Here is a 17,605-nt window from a genome sequence, read left to right as displayed (position 1 = left end):
CTGTATAGTGCCCCCCAGTCTGGAGTTCAGAGAATAGACTGACCTGAGTGTGTTTGAGGAGCAAGGGGAGAAAGCGGGAGGAGGAGAGGAATGCAAGCAGAGCAGATCTATCTGGTCTCCACCCTACGCCTCACCCTCCTGGCTCTTTGTCTCTAATGAGATGCCTGCATCGTTTGTATTCTTTAATCCAGCTTCCAGGAGAAAGACTTAATTGAAACCACTAGTCAGCCTGTAGGGTTCCCATGTAGAGCCTGTAGAGTTCAGAGCCTGTATAGTTCTCATTGGAGAGCCTGTATTATTATTTGACCCTGCTGGTCATCTATGAACATTTGAACATCTTGGCCATGTTCTGTTATAATCTCCACCCGGCACAGCCAGAAAAGGACTGGCCACCCCTCATAGCCTGGTTCCTCTCTAGGTTTCTTAGGTTATGGCCTTTCTAGGGAGTTCTTCCTAGCCACTGTGCTTCTACACCTGCATTGCTTGCTGTTTGGGGGTTTAGGCTGGGTTTCAGTACAGCACTTTGTGACATCAGCTGATGTAAGAAGGGCTTTATAAATACATTTGATTGATTGATTAATTTATTGATTGTAGAGTTCAGAGCCTCTACAGTTCTCATTAGAGCGCCTGTAGAGTTCAGAGCCTGTATAGTTCTTATTGGAGAGCCTGTAGAGTTCAGAGCCTGTATAGTTCTCATTGGAGAGCTGTAGAGTTCAGAGCCTATAGAGTTCCCATTGGAGAGCCTGTAGAGTTCAGAGCCTGTATAGTTCCCATTGGAGAGCCTGTAGAGTTCCCATTGGAGAGCCTGTTGAATTCAGAACCTATAGAGTTCCCATTGGAGAGCTGTAGAGTTCAGAGCCTATAGAGTTCCCATTGGAAAGCCTGTAGAACTCAGAGCCTATTGAGTTCCCATTGGAGAGCTGTAGAGTTCCCATTTTAGAGCCTGTTGAATTCAGAACCTATAGAGTTCCCATTGGAGAGCTGTAGAGTTCAGAGCCTATAGAGTTCCCATTGGAGAGCCTGTAGAGTTCAGAGCCTGTATAGTTCCCATTGGAGAGCTGTAGAGTTCCCATTGGAGAGCCTGTTGAATTCAGAACCTATAGAGTTCCCATTGGAGAGCTGTAGAGTTCCCATTGGAGAGCTGTAGAGTTCCCATTGGAGAGCTGTAGAGTTCAGAGCCTATAGAGTTCCCATTGGAGAGCCTGTAGAGTTCAGAGCCTGTATAGTTCCCATTGGAGAGCCTGTTGAATTCAGAACCTATAGAGTTCCCATTGGAGAGCTGTAGAGTTCCCATTGGAGAGCTGTAGAGTTCCCATTGTAGAGCTGTAGAGTTCCCATTGGAGAGCTGTAGAGTTCCCATTGGAGAGCTGTAGAGTTCCCATTGGAGAGCTGTAGAGTTCCCATTAGAGAGCTGTAGAGTTCCCATTGGAGAGCCTGTTGAATTCAGAACCTATAGAGTTCCCATTGGAGAGCCTGTAGAGTTCAGAGCCTATAGAGTTCCCATTGGAGAGCTGTAGAGTTCAGAGCCTATAGAGTTCCCATTGGAGAGCTGTAGAGTTCAGAGCCTATTGAGTTCCCATTGGAGAGCTGTAGAGTTCAGAGCCTATAGAGTTCTCATTGGAGAGCTGTAGAGTTCCCATGAACACCAGTGTCTAGTAACAGTGTCTAGTTGCAGTGTGGTCTGGTCTTTCAGTGGGGTAGATGCTCCCAGTGCTGAACAGGGTCTCTGGTTAAATGACTGACATCAAATATTTGTCAGAAGATCACCCTTGAATTCACCCTGCATGAGGTCAACTTTGAGTATTTTTTTGTTGTTGTTGACAATATACAGTATGTTAAACAACTTTGATCATTTATCCAACACTTTATTAAAAATACTTTGTAAATGGTATATAACCATGGGGCATTTAACTGGACTTTAAGAGCTTCTCTCTTTAGTATCCAAGTGTATTAGCAGTGCTCATAGTATCCAAGTGACGGGTATGCTCTATCAGTGATCACTGTGTGCTCTGTAATGAGGCAAAGTTGTACCACTGCATGTTCCAATTGTCTTTCCTAAATACAAACAAGATGTTTTCTGATCTTTTCCAGACGCACACAGGGGAAAAGGAGAAGATCTGCCCATATTGTGGACAGAAGTTTGCCAGCAACGGAACTTTGAGGGTTCACATCCGCAGCCATACAGGTCAGTCGGCCTCCCATAACCGGTCATTTGGACAAATTCAACTATATTGTCCTAATTGTTTGGTTAAATTCATCAACTGTCATTGAACATCACAAACTGTAAAATGGTGTGAGATCGCCCAATCCAATCTACCAGATCCACCCTATCAGCCCGCTAGCCTGCTCCCCAGAGCTCAGAATGGTAACAGTGTCCCAGAGTGGATGTTCATTAAACTGCCTTGAACTGGAGCGCTACACATTCCTGTGTGTTTCCTTACCAACAGACTAGTGCAGAGACCTGGCACAGTCACACACTCCTTCCATCTACCCCTCCCTCCCTTTTTTTATTTCTCTACTTCTACTTGTCTTTTTGGCTCTTGCCTCTCTCCCACTTAGACTCTCCCCTGTCTTTCCCCACTGATCTTTCCTGTTCTCTCCCCTGTCTTCCCCCACTGATCTTTCCTGTTCTCTCCCCTGTCTTCCCCCACTGATCTTTCCTGTTCTCTCCCCTGTCTTCCCCCACTGATCTTTCCTGTTCTCTCCCCTGTCTTCCCCCACTGATCTTTCCTGTTCTCTCCCCTGTCTTTCCCCACCGATCTTTCCTGTTCTCCCCTGTCTTTCCCCACTGATCTTTCCTGTTCTCTCCCCTGTCTTCCCCCACTGATCTTTCCTGTTCTCTCCCCTGTCTTCCCCCACTGATCTTTCCTGTTCTCTCCCCTGTCTTTCCCCACCGATCTTTCCTGTTCTCCCCTGTCTTCCCCCACTGATCTTTCCTGTTCTCTCCCCTGTCTTTCCCCACCGATCTTTCCTGTTCTCCCCTGTCTTTCCCCACCGATCTTTCATGTTCTCTCCCCTGTCTTCCCCCACTGATCTTTCCTGTTCTCCTCTTGTCTTACCTGTATGTGAGATTGAATCCTCACTCCAGTCATGCCACATACATCCTCTCAGGCTACGTAGCTCCCAACAAACAATGGTGATTTCCATTCCCCAATCCCCTTAATCTGTAGATTGTGTTTGCAGCTTTTTAGTACACAAGATTTTCCATGGGCTTTTCTGCCATTGAGATCCAAAGTAAACACATAATCACTAGTGCATCAATCACTATCACGACCATCACTACTATCACTGACCACCATCCAATTGAATGAATTATGTCCCGTTTTCCAGTCATATATACCTAATCAGGGCTCTATGATTAAGGAATCAAATGCCTTTTGACTGTTTTTATAATGTGCTAATTTATCTATGACTAAATATCTATTAACCTAATGCCTATTCCTACTTATTTAGGTAAGGATTTAGTCTGAAACCATTTCATTGCTAGCTCAGTTCTACTCACCCTCTCTATAGGTTCCAAAGGCACAAAATAAAGAGTGTGTGTGTGTATCTGGTTTGTGTGTGTGTGTGTGGCAGTGTGGAACATGGATGAGGCTGTTTGTATTTATATAGAACAAACCAAAGAGCGGGGCTGTGGGGGAATGCAGCGTGAGGGGTGGGAGCGGAGGGGACACCTCAAAGAAAGAAAAGGGGAAAGAGAGAAGAGAGAGAAAAGACCACTCCAAGAAAGCATACAGCGGGATGACCCTTGACCCTGACTGGCTGTAAATCTGTCCTCTCATTCTATAGCCCAGAACTCACTTGACCAAGCTTTTGTTGTTTCTTGTGTAAAGAAAGTTGAGGAAAAGTGTGAGTTATTCCCATAAAAAAAATACTCAACAAGGCTACTTTTTTTCTCTTACATTGAGGAGTTATTTGTTGGGCATACATACTGTTCTTTCCAGAACAGCTTTTAAGTGTTAGTGTAGCATTATGCATGAACTATACAGGGAATGCATAGTGTGGGCTTACAAATGATGCTGTATGAACTGAACCAGTAATGGGGGTATTTTAATTGGGGTAGAGTATCTCCCTTCTAGTGGCATTTGACCTCTCTGCAGGTAGGAAGACAGAGGTATGACTAGAGCATGTCTGTTAGGTTTTGTTAAGTACAGTTAAAAAATAAGGACACTTATCATGTCCTGTAAAACAAACTGTGTAAAAAAACAAGACATTTGTGAAAGACTTGTGTTGTCTCTGTACACTACTAGGTGTCGTTTTGTTCATGTGGCTGCTAGTTCTGTAAATAAACCTTTAACGTGGCATCTCTCCCTGTCAATAATCTCCTTAAAGGAAGCCCCCAGCTGAGGTCAAAAGCCTGTATGTTGACAGCCTCTCTAGATGGTAAAAAGTTAAACGCCTGTTATTCTTTGATTTACCAGTGTCCCTTCACAGGAACAGCACAGCTTCACTTATTTACCTGATACACAATAAACACACTGGATGATTTGCAAAGTTTTGTCACAGCAGGTATTTTCGCCCCTGGGAGCAGGGACACTGGTAATCACTGTTTCACTGGACACTGGTAATCACTGTTTCACTGGACACTGGTAATCACTGTATCACTGGACACTGGTAATCACTGTATCACTGGACACTGGTAATCACTGTATCACTGGACACTGGTAATCACTGTTTCACTGGACACTGGTAATCACTGTTTCACTGGACACTGGTAATCACTGTATCACTGGACACTGGTAATCACTGTATCACTGGACACTGGTAATCACTGTTTCACTGGACACTGGTAATCACTGTTTCACTGGACACTGGTAATCACTGTATCACTGGACACTGGTAATCACTGTATCACTGGACACTGGTAATCACTGTTTCACTGGACACTGGTAATCACTGTATCACTGGACACTGGTAATCAATGTTTCACTGGACACTGGTAATCACTGTTTCACTGGACACTGGTAATCACTGTTTCACTGGACACTGGTAATCACTGTATCACTGGACACTGGTAATCACTGTTTCACTGGACACTGGTAATCACTGTATCACTGGACACTGGTAATCAATGTTTCACTGGACACTGGTAATCACTGTTTCACTGGACACTGATAATCACTGTATCACTGGACACTGGTAATCAATGTTTCACTGGACACTGGTAATCACTGTTTCACTGGACACTGGTAATCACTGTTTCACTGGACACTGGTAATCACTGTTTCACTGGACACTGGTAATCACTGTATCACTGGACACTGGTAATCACTGTTTCACTGGACACTGGTAATCACTGTTTCACTGGACACTGGTAATCACTGTATCACTGGACACTGGTAATCAATGTTTCACTGGACACTGGTAATCACTGTTTCACTGGACACTGATAATCACTGTATCACTGGACACTGGTAATCAATGTTTCACTGGACACTGAAAATCACTGTTTCACTGGACACTGGTAATCACTGTTTCACTGGACACTCTGGTCATCACAGAATTGTAAAAACTATTTTGTAGAGGTTATGTATTAACTCTAATAATTGAATTTATAGCACACTTTGAATTGAAAAACAACCGAAGTGCTCCATTGAATGCACTAATAGTATGGCCTGTTTATGAGGAAATGAATGGCCATCCCATTAATTTTGGATGTTGTTTGGCTAACATATAGTAACATGGAATTTAGCTGTTGATTGATTCACAAGCATTATTCCAGGCAGACAGAGCGGGTGGGACACTTCTCCCCAGAGTACTGCGGGTGATGTCATGGGCATCCAGGGGACATCCTCCACCAAACTCCATGTCTGAAAGTCCCAATCAGAAATCCTTCCATTCTACATTGAAAAGTGGAAGGGGGTGGGGACATTACAGGTGATTCCAGATAATATTAAGTATTAATTCACCAGATGATTCATCTTGGCATAAAACTGGTGTAAATGCAAATGAGCATAAATAGATAATTGGTCAGTGTGACTGACCAGCGTGCAGTGATGTTATATGGTAGTCCTGGGGTTGACCAAGGTGCTTACGCCAAAGGAAATGTTTACAAAACCCAGTGGCATGAGTGTTACTGACATCATAGCAAATGTCATAGTTTAACGCTCGCAAATTGTCACTTGTGGAATTACCCAGTTCAACTATTTAGTGTCTCTAAACAGAGAAGTTCTTTGTGTGAGATTTTATATTTTGGATTACGTTTCTGGAATTGCAATATTTAGGGTTCCAAATGTATGATTGGCTCAACCTACGTACATTAAAATGGTGAACTTTGCAGTTATTGGTTAAACATGGAGATTAATTGGTAGTTTAGTTTAAAAAATCTGTGTCTGTGCAAGATACAAGAGAAGTAAAATGTTTGAGTCATTCCACCCATGACCCATCCCTCTGCATGATGTGTGTAAAGATATGGTACTGTTTGTCATTATAAAGACAGTGAAGCAGATGTCTTGAGTTTCCATCTGAGAGTCCAGACCAGAGCGAGGAGTGGCTCTGTGTCTTCTGGACTGAAACGATGGATAATTCTAAGGGAAATGTACTCTGCTGGAGACCAGTGTCTTGACAGTTGTTAAGTATGCAGTAGTGTCTCTGGTCACAACATGCAGTTCAAATGTACATCTGGCAGACCTCTGCAAAACACTGGAGGACCACTTATTTATGGCTGTTTGTCTCTGTGTTTTTGTCAGCTGATGATCAGCTGAGAACATGATGTCATGTTGATATCTGAGGTCCCCTGGTTCTAATAGTACAGTTTGTCCCAGAGACAAGTTTCTCTCCTCATCTCCTCCTCTCCTCCTCTATTAAGGCCTAAGGAGGTTAGTTTCCACTGAACAAGGTGTATGGTGAGGGTAGTTTTAAGGTATGGATCATTGTGGTGTGTGGGTGTGTGGTAGAGCTGAGGGCAGGGCGTGAAGTTCTGTGATACAGGTACTCTCACATGGGCCAGTTTAAGAGATATGTTTGAGGAAGTAGAGCAGTCTTTGGAGGCCCTGGTCATAATGGCAAGGCCAAGTGTAAAGTTGTTGAGTGTTTCTGGGGCTGATCAAAGGCAAATTGCTTATCGGATAAAACAGATCGATATCACATTACCTCAGTGGCCCCTGCCTGCATGCAGAGCGAGGCAGAGAGAGAGATGGGGCCGGGGAGCGCCAGTGTCTTGCTGGACTGGAGGAAGCCAGGAATACATTTCTGATGGACAGCGATAATGTCTTTCAGACTAGGGCCTGGAGCTACAAAGCGTTCTCCGTAACACGAACGCTGTGTGGCAGACATGCGACGAGCAAGACCATCTGCTTACCAGACACACACACACACACACACACACACACACACACACACACACACACACACACACACACACACACACACACACACACACACACACACACACACTGTTAGGGGTGCCAAACGGATCGATTAGCAGACAAGGGGTGTAAGGAGCACAGTGGGGGGTGGGTGGCAGAGAGACACCCAGGGTCACAGAGAGATGGTGTCCCATTTCAGCGCATACTAAATCAGTTACCATCTCCACCACACAGAGCCCAGCCTCACCACATAATCCCCAACAATCTAGATAATAAGTGGATGGTTTCCAGTTACATTACTGTTCAACTGAAAGGACATAGCGCCTCTCATATGAACCATGTCACCTCAAGGAAATTATTCCTGAAATGATTGCTATTGGTTCTGCTCCGTGTTTGTATCCTGTAAAGGATTGAGCTGATCTTTTTGGGGTATTCTGGTCGTCAGGCGTGTGTTAGAGAGAGCTGATCTGGTTTGGTGTGAGGGGTGCCAAAGGGTTGGGGTTGTGTGTCAGTCAACTGTGGAATGAGGATAACGTTACTGAACATTTACGTAAGTTTGATCCTAGTGACCACATTTTACCCTGCTGTTAACAATGATGAGGACTAATGCTCCGTTTGCAGAGTGTGGGTGTCTGTACAGTATATCAGTTTATACTCAGCCTGCTCCTCTGCCCCTACTGAGAGGGATGCGCTGCAAGCCGCAGAGCAGAGGCAGTCAGAGCACGCTACCACACTGTATCAACCATATTAGAACACACAAATGCCTTCTCTAGGGCTCCCCAAGGAAAGGACCAGCCTTACCCTGATACCCCATCATGCTACATAACAGACAGATTCTTTCTCCTCTGTGAGAGATGGCACATCTGGGACTCAGATTTTCCTGTTTGTCAACAAAGGCATCCTAGAGGCTGAAATTGAGCAGAACAGGGATTTTATCGGGGGATGTGATTTTGAGCTGCCCTCTGCTCATGTTTCTGAATGTGTGATCATTCTACACTGTACATGAGGCCTGTTGTTAACCCTTTACAAACTATATGTTGGATGGATAAGACAGGACGGTCTGGTGCGCCCATTCTACCTCTGTGGCCACTCCTGGTTTATGGGGTTTTGGGTCTCCTGAGTGGCGCAGTGTTCTAAGGCACTCAGTGCCAGAGGCGTCAATACAGACACCCTGGTTTCAGGCTGTATCACAACCGGCTGTGATTGGGAGTCCCATAGGGCGGCACACAATTGGCCCGGCATCGTCCGGGTTTGGCCGATGTAGGCCGTCATTGTAAATAAGAATTTGTTCTTAACTGACTTGCCTAGTTAAATAAAGGTTAAGTAAAAAAAATAACATTTATAAGGACAGCAAAGTGATAGCTAGCCTGGTTTTAATAAAAATGTACTGGGTTGGAAGAAATGGGCAGACACACAGACACAAATGAAAACAAACCAGTAAAATCCCACCCTTGAGTTAGAGGAGACTTAAACAGATTTGACACTCTGAAACATGACAAATATTTTTTTTCCTCCCCAGAAAATGAGTGAATCTGTAAAGGATGCAGCCTTGCGGGCTAGTCCACTCCCAATGAAGTCTGGTAATAGAAGACCGACAGGAATAGTGTTTAACCCAAAACCACATCATCTCGTACAGCACAAGGTGGATGTGAATGACATTCACCTGGAAGCTCAGTTTAAAACCTGTCTAAGTTGTGTCTGTGGTGAAATAGACCCAAACAGAGCTAAATGTTTGTTATGGGTGGTATTTCTCTGCTGTGTACTCTTTCTCTCTCTGGGTGGTTGTGGTTCCTCTGATTGAATAAGCATCCCTGCATGTTAACTCTCCATCTCTCGAGGACACTCACCTTATTACATACAAGAGCAAAACATCCCCCTCATCAATTCCTCCTCTATCTGATTAAAGAAACTATCTTTTTCTCTTTGACAATTAGTCACTAAAGAGAGATTATGCTACAACAGAATGAATGAGAAATTTGATTTTTGTACCCGCAAGGACACACACACACAGAGTCATCTGTATCCCTCTTAAGGCAGTGTTTTATTAAGTTAGCATTTAGCTGTTTCACGTCTCCCCCTGGATCAGCTCCGTTAACACCAGCAGGAGCAGCTCTTGTTCAGAAGGGACTCATTCTGTCCAAAATAAACTGATTCCATTACCCCAGAAATGAGCCGAATTTCACTGTCTTTAGTTTCATACCTTGGTGTTTCCTTGTGTTACCTGGTCGTGACTGTTGAGGTGTAGTTAACAATAACTTACTGTGAGCCTCTGTGAAAGGAATATTCTGCCTCTGACTTCAATAGTTCAGAACCAGCAACATAGCTGTGGTGGAACCCCAAAATACTTCCTTACATGTATTGTACTGTATTTTCCCTTGGAACGGTTATTTTCTTTGCATTTATATTGGTTACCTCATCTTCCATATATAGGTTGGTAATCAGTGCTGGTTGTGCTATCTGGGCTGAGGATCAGCTCAGGGGTAAATAGATCCACGTGTCTGCCGGCTCTTTGACTGACAGCCTGTCACATCCTCTTTGCCATCTTACGGAGCGTGCTCAGATAGGAACTCAGGGAGTTAGGCTGGCCTGCCTTTGATCCATTGGGCCCAGGCTTAGCTCAGCTACACTGGGCCAGGCCAGCCTGTGTACGTACGGGTTGTAGGGATGTGACAAATAGATAATTTTTCTTTACATTTAACATCAGCACAATAACTGTTTGTCAGGAGCTTCATGAAATGGGTTTCCATTGCCGAGCAGCCGCACAAGCCTAAGATCACCATGCGCAATGCCAAGTGTCGGCTGGAGTGGTGTAAAGCTCGCCGCCATTGGACTCTGGAGCAGTGGAAACACGTTCTCTGGAGTGATGAATCACGCTTCACCATCTGGCAGTCCTGATGGACGAATCTGAGTTTGGTGGATTCCAGGAGAACACTACCTGCCCAAATGCATAGTGCCAACTGTAAAGTTTGGTGGAGGAGGAATAATGGTCTGGGGCTGTTTTTTATGGTTCGGGCTAGGCCATTTAGTTCCAGTGAAGGGAAATCTTATGGTCATGTAGTTTTACACGCTCCTAATGTGGAGGAAAACCTCCCTGCAAAAAACAGCCGAGTCTGACAATGTTTCACCGAGTTATCAACTAAAAGTTGTTTTGAGCGATGTAATTTATTTTTTTAAACTGACCCGGAAGTGTTTTTCAGTTGAAAAGTTGTGTTTAGTTGTTTAAGGTCCGAAACATACAGTATATCATTTTCTTAACCCATCTAGTGACTAAATGACAGCACAGGTTTCAAGTATCATGCTAGCTAGTCTTGGGTGTAGCCTGGGAGAAGTTACAGGAGAGACGGGTGGAACGAAAGTAGCACAATGTAAACCGATGAGCTGTAATGAAATAAACATTTAAGCACAGGCCATTGTCTCCTCTAGTTCATATTGCTTTTATAATGTTAGCTAAATATCAACAAGTGAGTGTTTTTTGAAAATTACCCATGCAACAATTTCAAAGATTTTACTGAGTTACAGTTCATATAAGGAAATCAGTCAATCTATTGATTTCATATGACTGGGCAGTGGTGCACCTGTGTAATGATCATGCTGTTTAATCAGCTTCTTAATATGCCTTGAAGGGCATAGGCTCACCCACATGTCAGACTGGCCCACCCACTGGGGTGCCCAGCCAATCAGAATGAGTTTTTCCCCACAAAAGGGCTTTATTACAGACATAAATACTCCTCAGCACCCCCCTACCCCCACTCAGACGATCCCGAAGGTGAAGGAGCTGGGCTGGCATGATTGCACGTGGTGTGTGGTTGAGGCCGGTTGGACGTACTGCCAAATTCTCTAAAACAACTTTGGAGAGAACTGAACGTTCAATTCTCTGGCGACAGCTCTGGTGGACATTCCTGCAGTCAGCATGCCAATTGCACGCTCCCTCAAAACTTGAGACATCTGTGGCATTGTATTCTGTGACAAAACTACACATTTTAGAGTGGCCTTTTATTGTACACTTATTGTGCACCTGTGTAATAATCATGTTGTTTAATCAGCTTCTTGATATGCCACACCTGTCAGGTGGATGGATTATCTTAGCTAAGGAGAAATGCTCAGTGGGGTCGTGCATTAAAATGCTTAAACATTATGTTATTTACAGTTGGATGCAATCAGTGTATGAGTCTTAAGGCATCTGGATCTGCTTCGTTGGTGCCCAAATGGGCAGCTGCAATTTTGTCCCGAAGACAACCGTTAATTCACATTGACTCGTGTTCCTTCCATTTGTTATGTGCATTACCGACTCACAACAAAAAAGAAACCTAGCCAACTTCTCCCTACATTTTCTTTTCCCTCCGCTGCGTGTCTCTCACTCAACCGCTCCCTCTACACGCATGGGTGCTGCATACACAAGCTCTATAGGGCTACAGAAATGACTGTCTAAAAAATCTAATTGATGGGAGGGTCAAAATCAGAAGTAACAGTCAAACCAAACTGTCGACAAGCAGCATTCCTTGCCAAATCATTACACATTTATCAGAAATTCAAACTGGACTGTTTGATTGAAGTATGAAATTATGTGTTCCAACCACAAGCTGCAGTTTTGGAATAATTGATGCCTCCTCTATTTTAGTATTTTTTTGCGAACTGCTAGTGTGCCATTTATAATAGGTTACCACCTAGACAGGTTCCAGACTGAAATATGCAACAAAAACATGGTTTTGATGAAGACAAATAGCATATTCATTAGTTTAGGGGTCTACTTTGTTTCATGTTTAACAAAAGCTTAAGCTCACAAATCAAACACAAGGCAAAAGAAAACACATGCGGGTATCACCTGGTTGAAATGGGAAGAATTTGAACTTTCTAATGCTGTCAACTATATAACATTTAATGAAATTGTATTTGTCACATGCTTCTTAAGCAACAGGTGTAGACTAACTTTGAAATGCTTCGTTATGGGCCCTTCCCAACAATGCAGAGAGAAAAATAATAACACAAGGAATTAATACACAATGAGAAACAATAACTTGGCTATGTACACAAGGTACCAGTACCGAGTCAATGTGCAGGGGTATGAGGTAGATAGGTACATATATAAACTCAGCAAAAAAGAAACGTCCTCTCACAGTCCACTGCATTTATTTTCAGCAAACTTAACGTGTAAATATTTGTATGAACACAACAAGATTCAACAACGGAGACATAAACTGAACAAGTTCCACAGACATGTGACTAACAGAAATGGAATAATGTGTCCCTGAACAAAGAGGGGTCAAAAGTAACAGTCAGTATCTGGTGTGGCCACCAGCTGCATTAAGTACAGCAGTGCATCTCCTCCTCATGGACTGCACCAGATTTGCCAGTTCTTGCTGTGAGATGTTGCCCCACTCTTCCACAAGGCACCTGCAAGTTCCCGGACATTTCTGGGGGGAATGACCCTAGCCCCCACCCTCCGATCCAACAGGTTCCAGACGTGCTCAATGGGATTGAGATCCGGGCTCTTCGCTGGCCGTGGCAGAACACGGACATTCCTGTCTTGCAGGAAATCATGCACAGAACGAGCAGTATGGCTGGTGGCATTGTCATGCTGGAGGGTCATGTCAGGATGAGCCTGCAGGAAGGGTACCACATGAGGGAGGAGGATGTCTTCCCTGTAATGCACAGCGTTGAGATTGACAACAAGCTCAGTCCGATGATACTGTGACACACCGCCCCAGACCATGACGAACCCTACTCCTCCAAATCGATCCTGCTCCAGAGTACAGGCCTCGGTGTAATGCTAATTTCTTTGACGATAAATGCGAACCCGACCATCACCCCTGGTGAGACAAAACCACGACTCGTCAGTGAAGAGCCCTTTTTGCCAGTCCTGTCTGGTCCAGCGACGGTGGGTTTTGTGCCCATAGGCGACGTTGTTGCCGGTAATGTCTGGTGAGGACCTGCCTTACAACAGGCCTACAAGCCCTCAGTCCAGCCTCTCTCAACCTATTACGGACAGTCTGAGCACTGATGGAGGGATTGTGCGTTCCTGGTGTAACTCGGGCAGTTGTTGTTGCCATCCTGTACCTGTCCCGCAGGTGTGATGTTCGGATGTACCGATCCTGTGCAGGTGTTGTTACACGTGGTCTGCCACTGTGAGGACGATCAGCTGTCCGTCCCCCTGTAGCACGGTCTTAGGCGTCTCACAGTACGGACATTGCAATTTATTTCACTGGCCACATCTGCAGTCCTCATGCCTCCTTGCAGCATGCCTAAGGCACGTTCACGCAGATGAGCAGGGACCCTGGGCATCTTTCTTTTTTTGTTTTTCAGAGTCAGTAGAAAGGCCTCTTTAGTGTCCTAAAGTTTCATAACTGTGACCTAATTGCCTACTGTCTGTAAGCTGTTAGTGTCTTAACAACCGTTCCACAGGTGCATGTTCATTCATTGTTTATGGTTCATTGAACAATCATGGGAAACCGTGTTTAAACCCTTTACAATGAAGATCTGTGGAGTTATTTGGATTTTTACGAATTATCTTTGAAAGACAGGGTCCTGAACAGTTTGGATATGGTTAAAGTGACTAGCCAACAGGATAGATAATAGGCAGTAGCAGCAGCGAATGGGATGAGTCAAAAGAGTGAATGCCAAAGGGGTCAATGCAGGTAGTCCAGGTAGCTATTTGGTTAAACTACTTAGCAGTCTTATGACCTGGGGGTAGAAGCTGTTCAGGGTCCTGTTGGTTCCAGACTTGGTGCATTGTTACTACTTGCCGTGCAGTTGCAGAGAGAACAGTCTTTGACAATTTTTAAGGCCTTCATCTGAAACTCCCTGATATAGAGGTCCTGGATGGCAGAGAGCTCGGCCCCAGTGATGTACTGGGCCGTATGCGCTACCCTCTGTAGCGCCTTGTAGATGAATGCCAGTTTCCATACCAGGCGGTGATGCAGCCACTCAAGATGCTCTCAATGGTGTAGCTGTAGAATCTTTTGAGAATCTGAGGGTCCATGACAAATCTGTTCAGCCTCCTGAGGGAGAAGAGATGTTGTCGTGCCTTCTTCACGGCTGTGTTGGTGTGTGTGGACCATGTTAATTCCTTAGTGATGTGGACACTATGTCTCAACTCCCATTATGTAGTGAATAACACCCTGTTGAAACAGGAGTAAATGGTGAAAAGCGATATTGATGCGAAAGACGCACCTGTTTCAGTAGCTCGAGTCACGTGTCAAATGGAGCTTGCAGTCCTCTATTTAGCAAATTACCTTGCAACTATAGTAGGCCACTGACATTGGCTGCTTATCAACTATAGTAGGCCACTGACATTGGCTGCTTATCAACTATAGTAGGCCACTGACATTGGCTGCTTATCAACTATAGTAGGCCACTGACATTGGCTGCTTATCAACTATAGTAGGCCACTGACATTGGCTGCTTATCAACTATAGTAGGCCACTAACATTGGCTGCTTATCAACTATAGTAGGCCACTGACATTGGCTGCTTATCAACTATAGTAGGCCACTGACATTGACTGCTTATCAACTATAGTAGGCCACTGACATTGGCTGCTTATCAACTATAGTAGGCCACTGACATTGGCTGCTTATCAACTATATTAGGCTACTGACATTGGCTGCTTATCAACTATAGTAGGCCACTGACATTGGCTGCTTATCAACTATATTAGGCCACTGACATTGGCTGCTTATCAACTATAGTAGGCCACTGACATTGGCTGCTTATCAACTATAGTAGGCCACTGACATTGGCTGCTTATCAACTATAGTAGGCCACTGACATTGGTTGCTTATCAACTATAGTAGGCCACTGACATTGGCTGCTTATCAACTGCAATCATTCCTGTAATCAGCGCTTTTTCCCCAAAAATTTTAATGACGATGATTTGTGGAGCGCTTTATATCTGTGGCAAATCATTTGAAAGATGCATCCACTTTTACTAACGTTACACCATTGTTGCGTTAGGTTGGCCTATATGTTACAATTCTCCCCTTTATGATGATGATTGGGACCTGTTAGTGGTAGTTTTGTGATAACGGCACTGCAATTTCAATTTGGGATTTTTTTCTTAACGTTAAAGATTCAATTTGGTTTAAATGTTTTAACGTTCACACCCCTAATGGATTGTAGCGTGTCCTTACTCTTTGACTCTGGTTTTTCACGTGACAAGCGGTACTACTGATTGTGGGGGCTTTTCTCACACGACTAATAATAATACTTTTCTCAGATTAAACTCTAGGCAGATGTGTGTTACATTTATTACGATAAAGTGGTATTTTACTAATCTGATTCTGAGAAGGCTTGTGGGGGTTCTGTTTGCTTTGCTTCATCATTGGACAATGAAGGTCTTCTCAGAACACATCTTCATTAAAATAAGCTCGACCACAAACCTGAGACCCATAGAATCCCATCGTCGATAGTTCCTGTGAGGACCTACATCCTGGAGAAGAAGAGTTTCCCTGCATGGAAGAGCATCAGAAACACATCAGAGGCAGCATGGCTGGAGGGAGAAGAGGGGCCTTCAGAAGAACCAGATTTATGCTCCAGCTAGCAGGAGGCTCAGTGGCAGAGTGGACCTCCTCAGCTCTCTCTGTGGTGCTGCATAGAGCTGGAGGCCCGGCTCTGTCTGTGGTGCTGCATAGAGCTGGAGGCCCAGCTCTGTCTGTGGTGCTGCATAGAGCTGGAGGCCCGGCTCTGTCTGTGGTGCTGCATAGAGCTGGAGGCCCAGCTCTGTCTGTGGTGCTGCATAGAGCTGGAGGCCCGGCTCTGTCTGTGGTGCTGCATAGAGCTGGAGGCCCGGCTCTGTCTGTGGTGCTGCATAGAGCTGGAGGCCCGGCTCTGTCTGTGGTGCTGCATAGAGCTGGAGGCCCGGCTCTGTCTGTGGTGCTGCATAGAGCTGGAGGCCCAGCTCTGTCTGTGGTGCTGCATAGAGCTGGAGGCCCAGCTCTGTCTGTGGTGCTGCATAGAGCTGGAGGCCCGGGTCTCTGTGGTGCTGCATAGAGCTGGAGGCCCAGCTCTGTCTGTGGTGCTGCATAGAGCTGGAGGCCCAGCTCTGTCTGTACGTGGCCGGCCGCAGCACAACATCTTAGTTTTTCTCCCTCCCTTTCTTTATACCTCCAATTCTTCTTTTAAGCTCAGATCTGCCCTATTTGGGGTATGAATATTTATGTAAATGAGATATTTCTGTATTAATTTTCAATACATTTGCAAAAATGTCTAAAAACATGTTTTCACTTTGTCATTATGGGTTGTTGTAGATGGGTGAGAAAATAATATTTAATTAATTTTGAATTCAGTCTGTAACACAACAAAATGTGGAATAACTCAAGGGGTATGAATACTTTCTTAAGGCACTGTATGTACTGTATGTCTAATGTTTGATCATATAGTATTTTGTGTTTCAAGGAGTTTGTTGCCTACTGCCTAGTGTGTAGACAAATATATTAACTACTTATCTTAACTAATTAAAAGCATCTGTACACTGTCTTTGTAGTATGCTCTGGGCCGTTTTTTATGTTTCCTTCTCTCTGATGTGTGTTGATCCTTCTGTTTTCTCCCTAGGTGAGCGCCCATACCAGTGCCCCTACTGTGACAAAGCATTCAGCAAGAATGATGGTCTGAAGATGCACATCCGCACACACACTCGGGTGAGTCTCCACACCCACTCTTCCCACACTCCTCCCTCTTTTTGTTCCAGGAACAGTTTGAGGTGTTGGTGTTACCCTGCCCGCATGGAAATGATTGCATTTCCCTCCACCTCCCCACAACGCTGTGTGTGTGTGTGTGTGTGTGTGTGTGTGTGTGTGTGTGTGTGTGTGTGTGTGTGTGTGTGTGTGTGTGTGTGTGTGTGTGTGTGTGTGTGTGTGTGTGTGTGTGTGTGTGTGTGTGTGTGTGTGTGTGGTCGCGTATGTATGTCTTTATGTATGTGAGTAAAAGAAAACTGTCATGAAAGCCAGGGAATAGCAGTAACATTTTGGAGCTGTTTTCTTTGACGGGGGTTTTTAACCTCTAAACCAGCTGGCCATTAGGAAATAACTTCTGACCGCAACATGAGTTATGATCTATTCAATAAGTCACATGAAATATCCTGAAGCATACTTTTATCTTTTTATAGATGTAGGAAAATCTGCACACGCTACTGTTTTTGCGAGTGTGTGTTGAGTATTTCCTGAGATACCAACTCCTAGGTGTCCGTAAAGTCTTATCTCTCCATCTCCAGTACTATGCTTTGGTTGATCTGCTCAGTGCTCAGCCAAGCTGTAGAACATAACACACCCAGGAATAGAGGTTCACACACCTCTGTCAGGCCACCAA

General features: G+C 44.6%; 1 protein-coding gene across 1 annotated transcript in view; it reads left to right on the top strand.

The window, feature by feature from the left end:
• The window catches only part of LOC139409348 (PR domain zinc finger protein 5-like), a 47,625-nt gene that overhangs the window by 24,193 nt on the left and 5,827 nt on the right, over positions 1-17,605 (top strand). The window contains exons 13-14 of the mRNA XM_071154364.1: positions 2,092-2,185; positions 16,853-16,938. Coding sequence (XP_071010465.1) covers positions 2,092-2,185; positions 16,853-16,938 — 180 coding nt within the window. The remainder of the gene's footprint in view (positions 1-2,091; positions 2,186-16,852; positions 16,939-17,605) is intronic.

The sequence above is a fragment of the Oncorhynchus clarkii genome, chromosome 5 (assembly GCF_045791955.1).
Source record: "Oncorhynchus clarkii lewisi isolate Uvic-CL-2024 chromosome 5, UVic_Ocla_1.0, whole genome shotgun sequence".
Lineage (NCBI taxonomy): Eukaryota > Metazoa > Chordata > Actinopteri > Salmoniformes > Salmonidae > Oncorhynchus > Oncorhynchus clarkii.
Note: the sequence above shows the minus strand (reverse complement) of the source record. Positions and strands in the feature narration are given on the sequence as shown.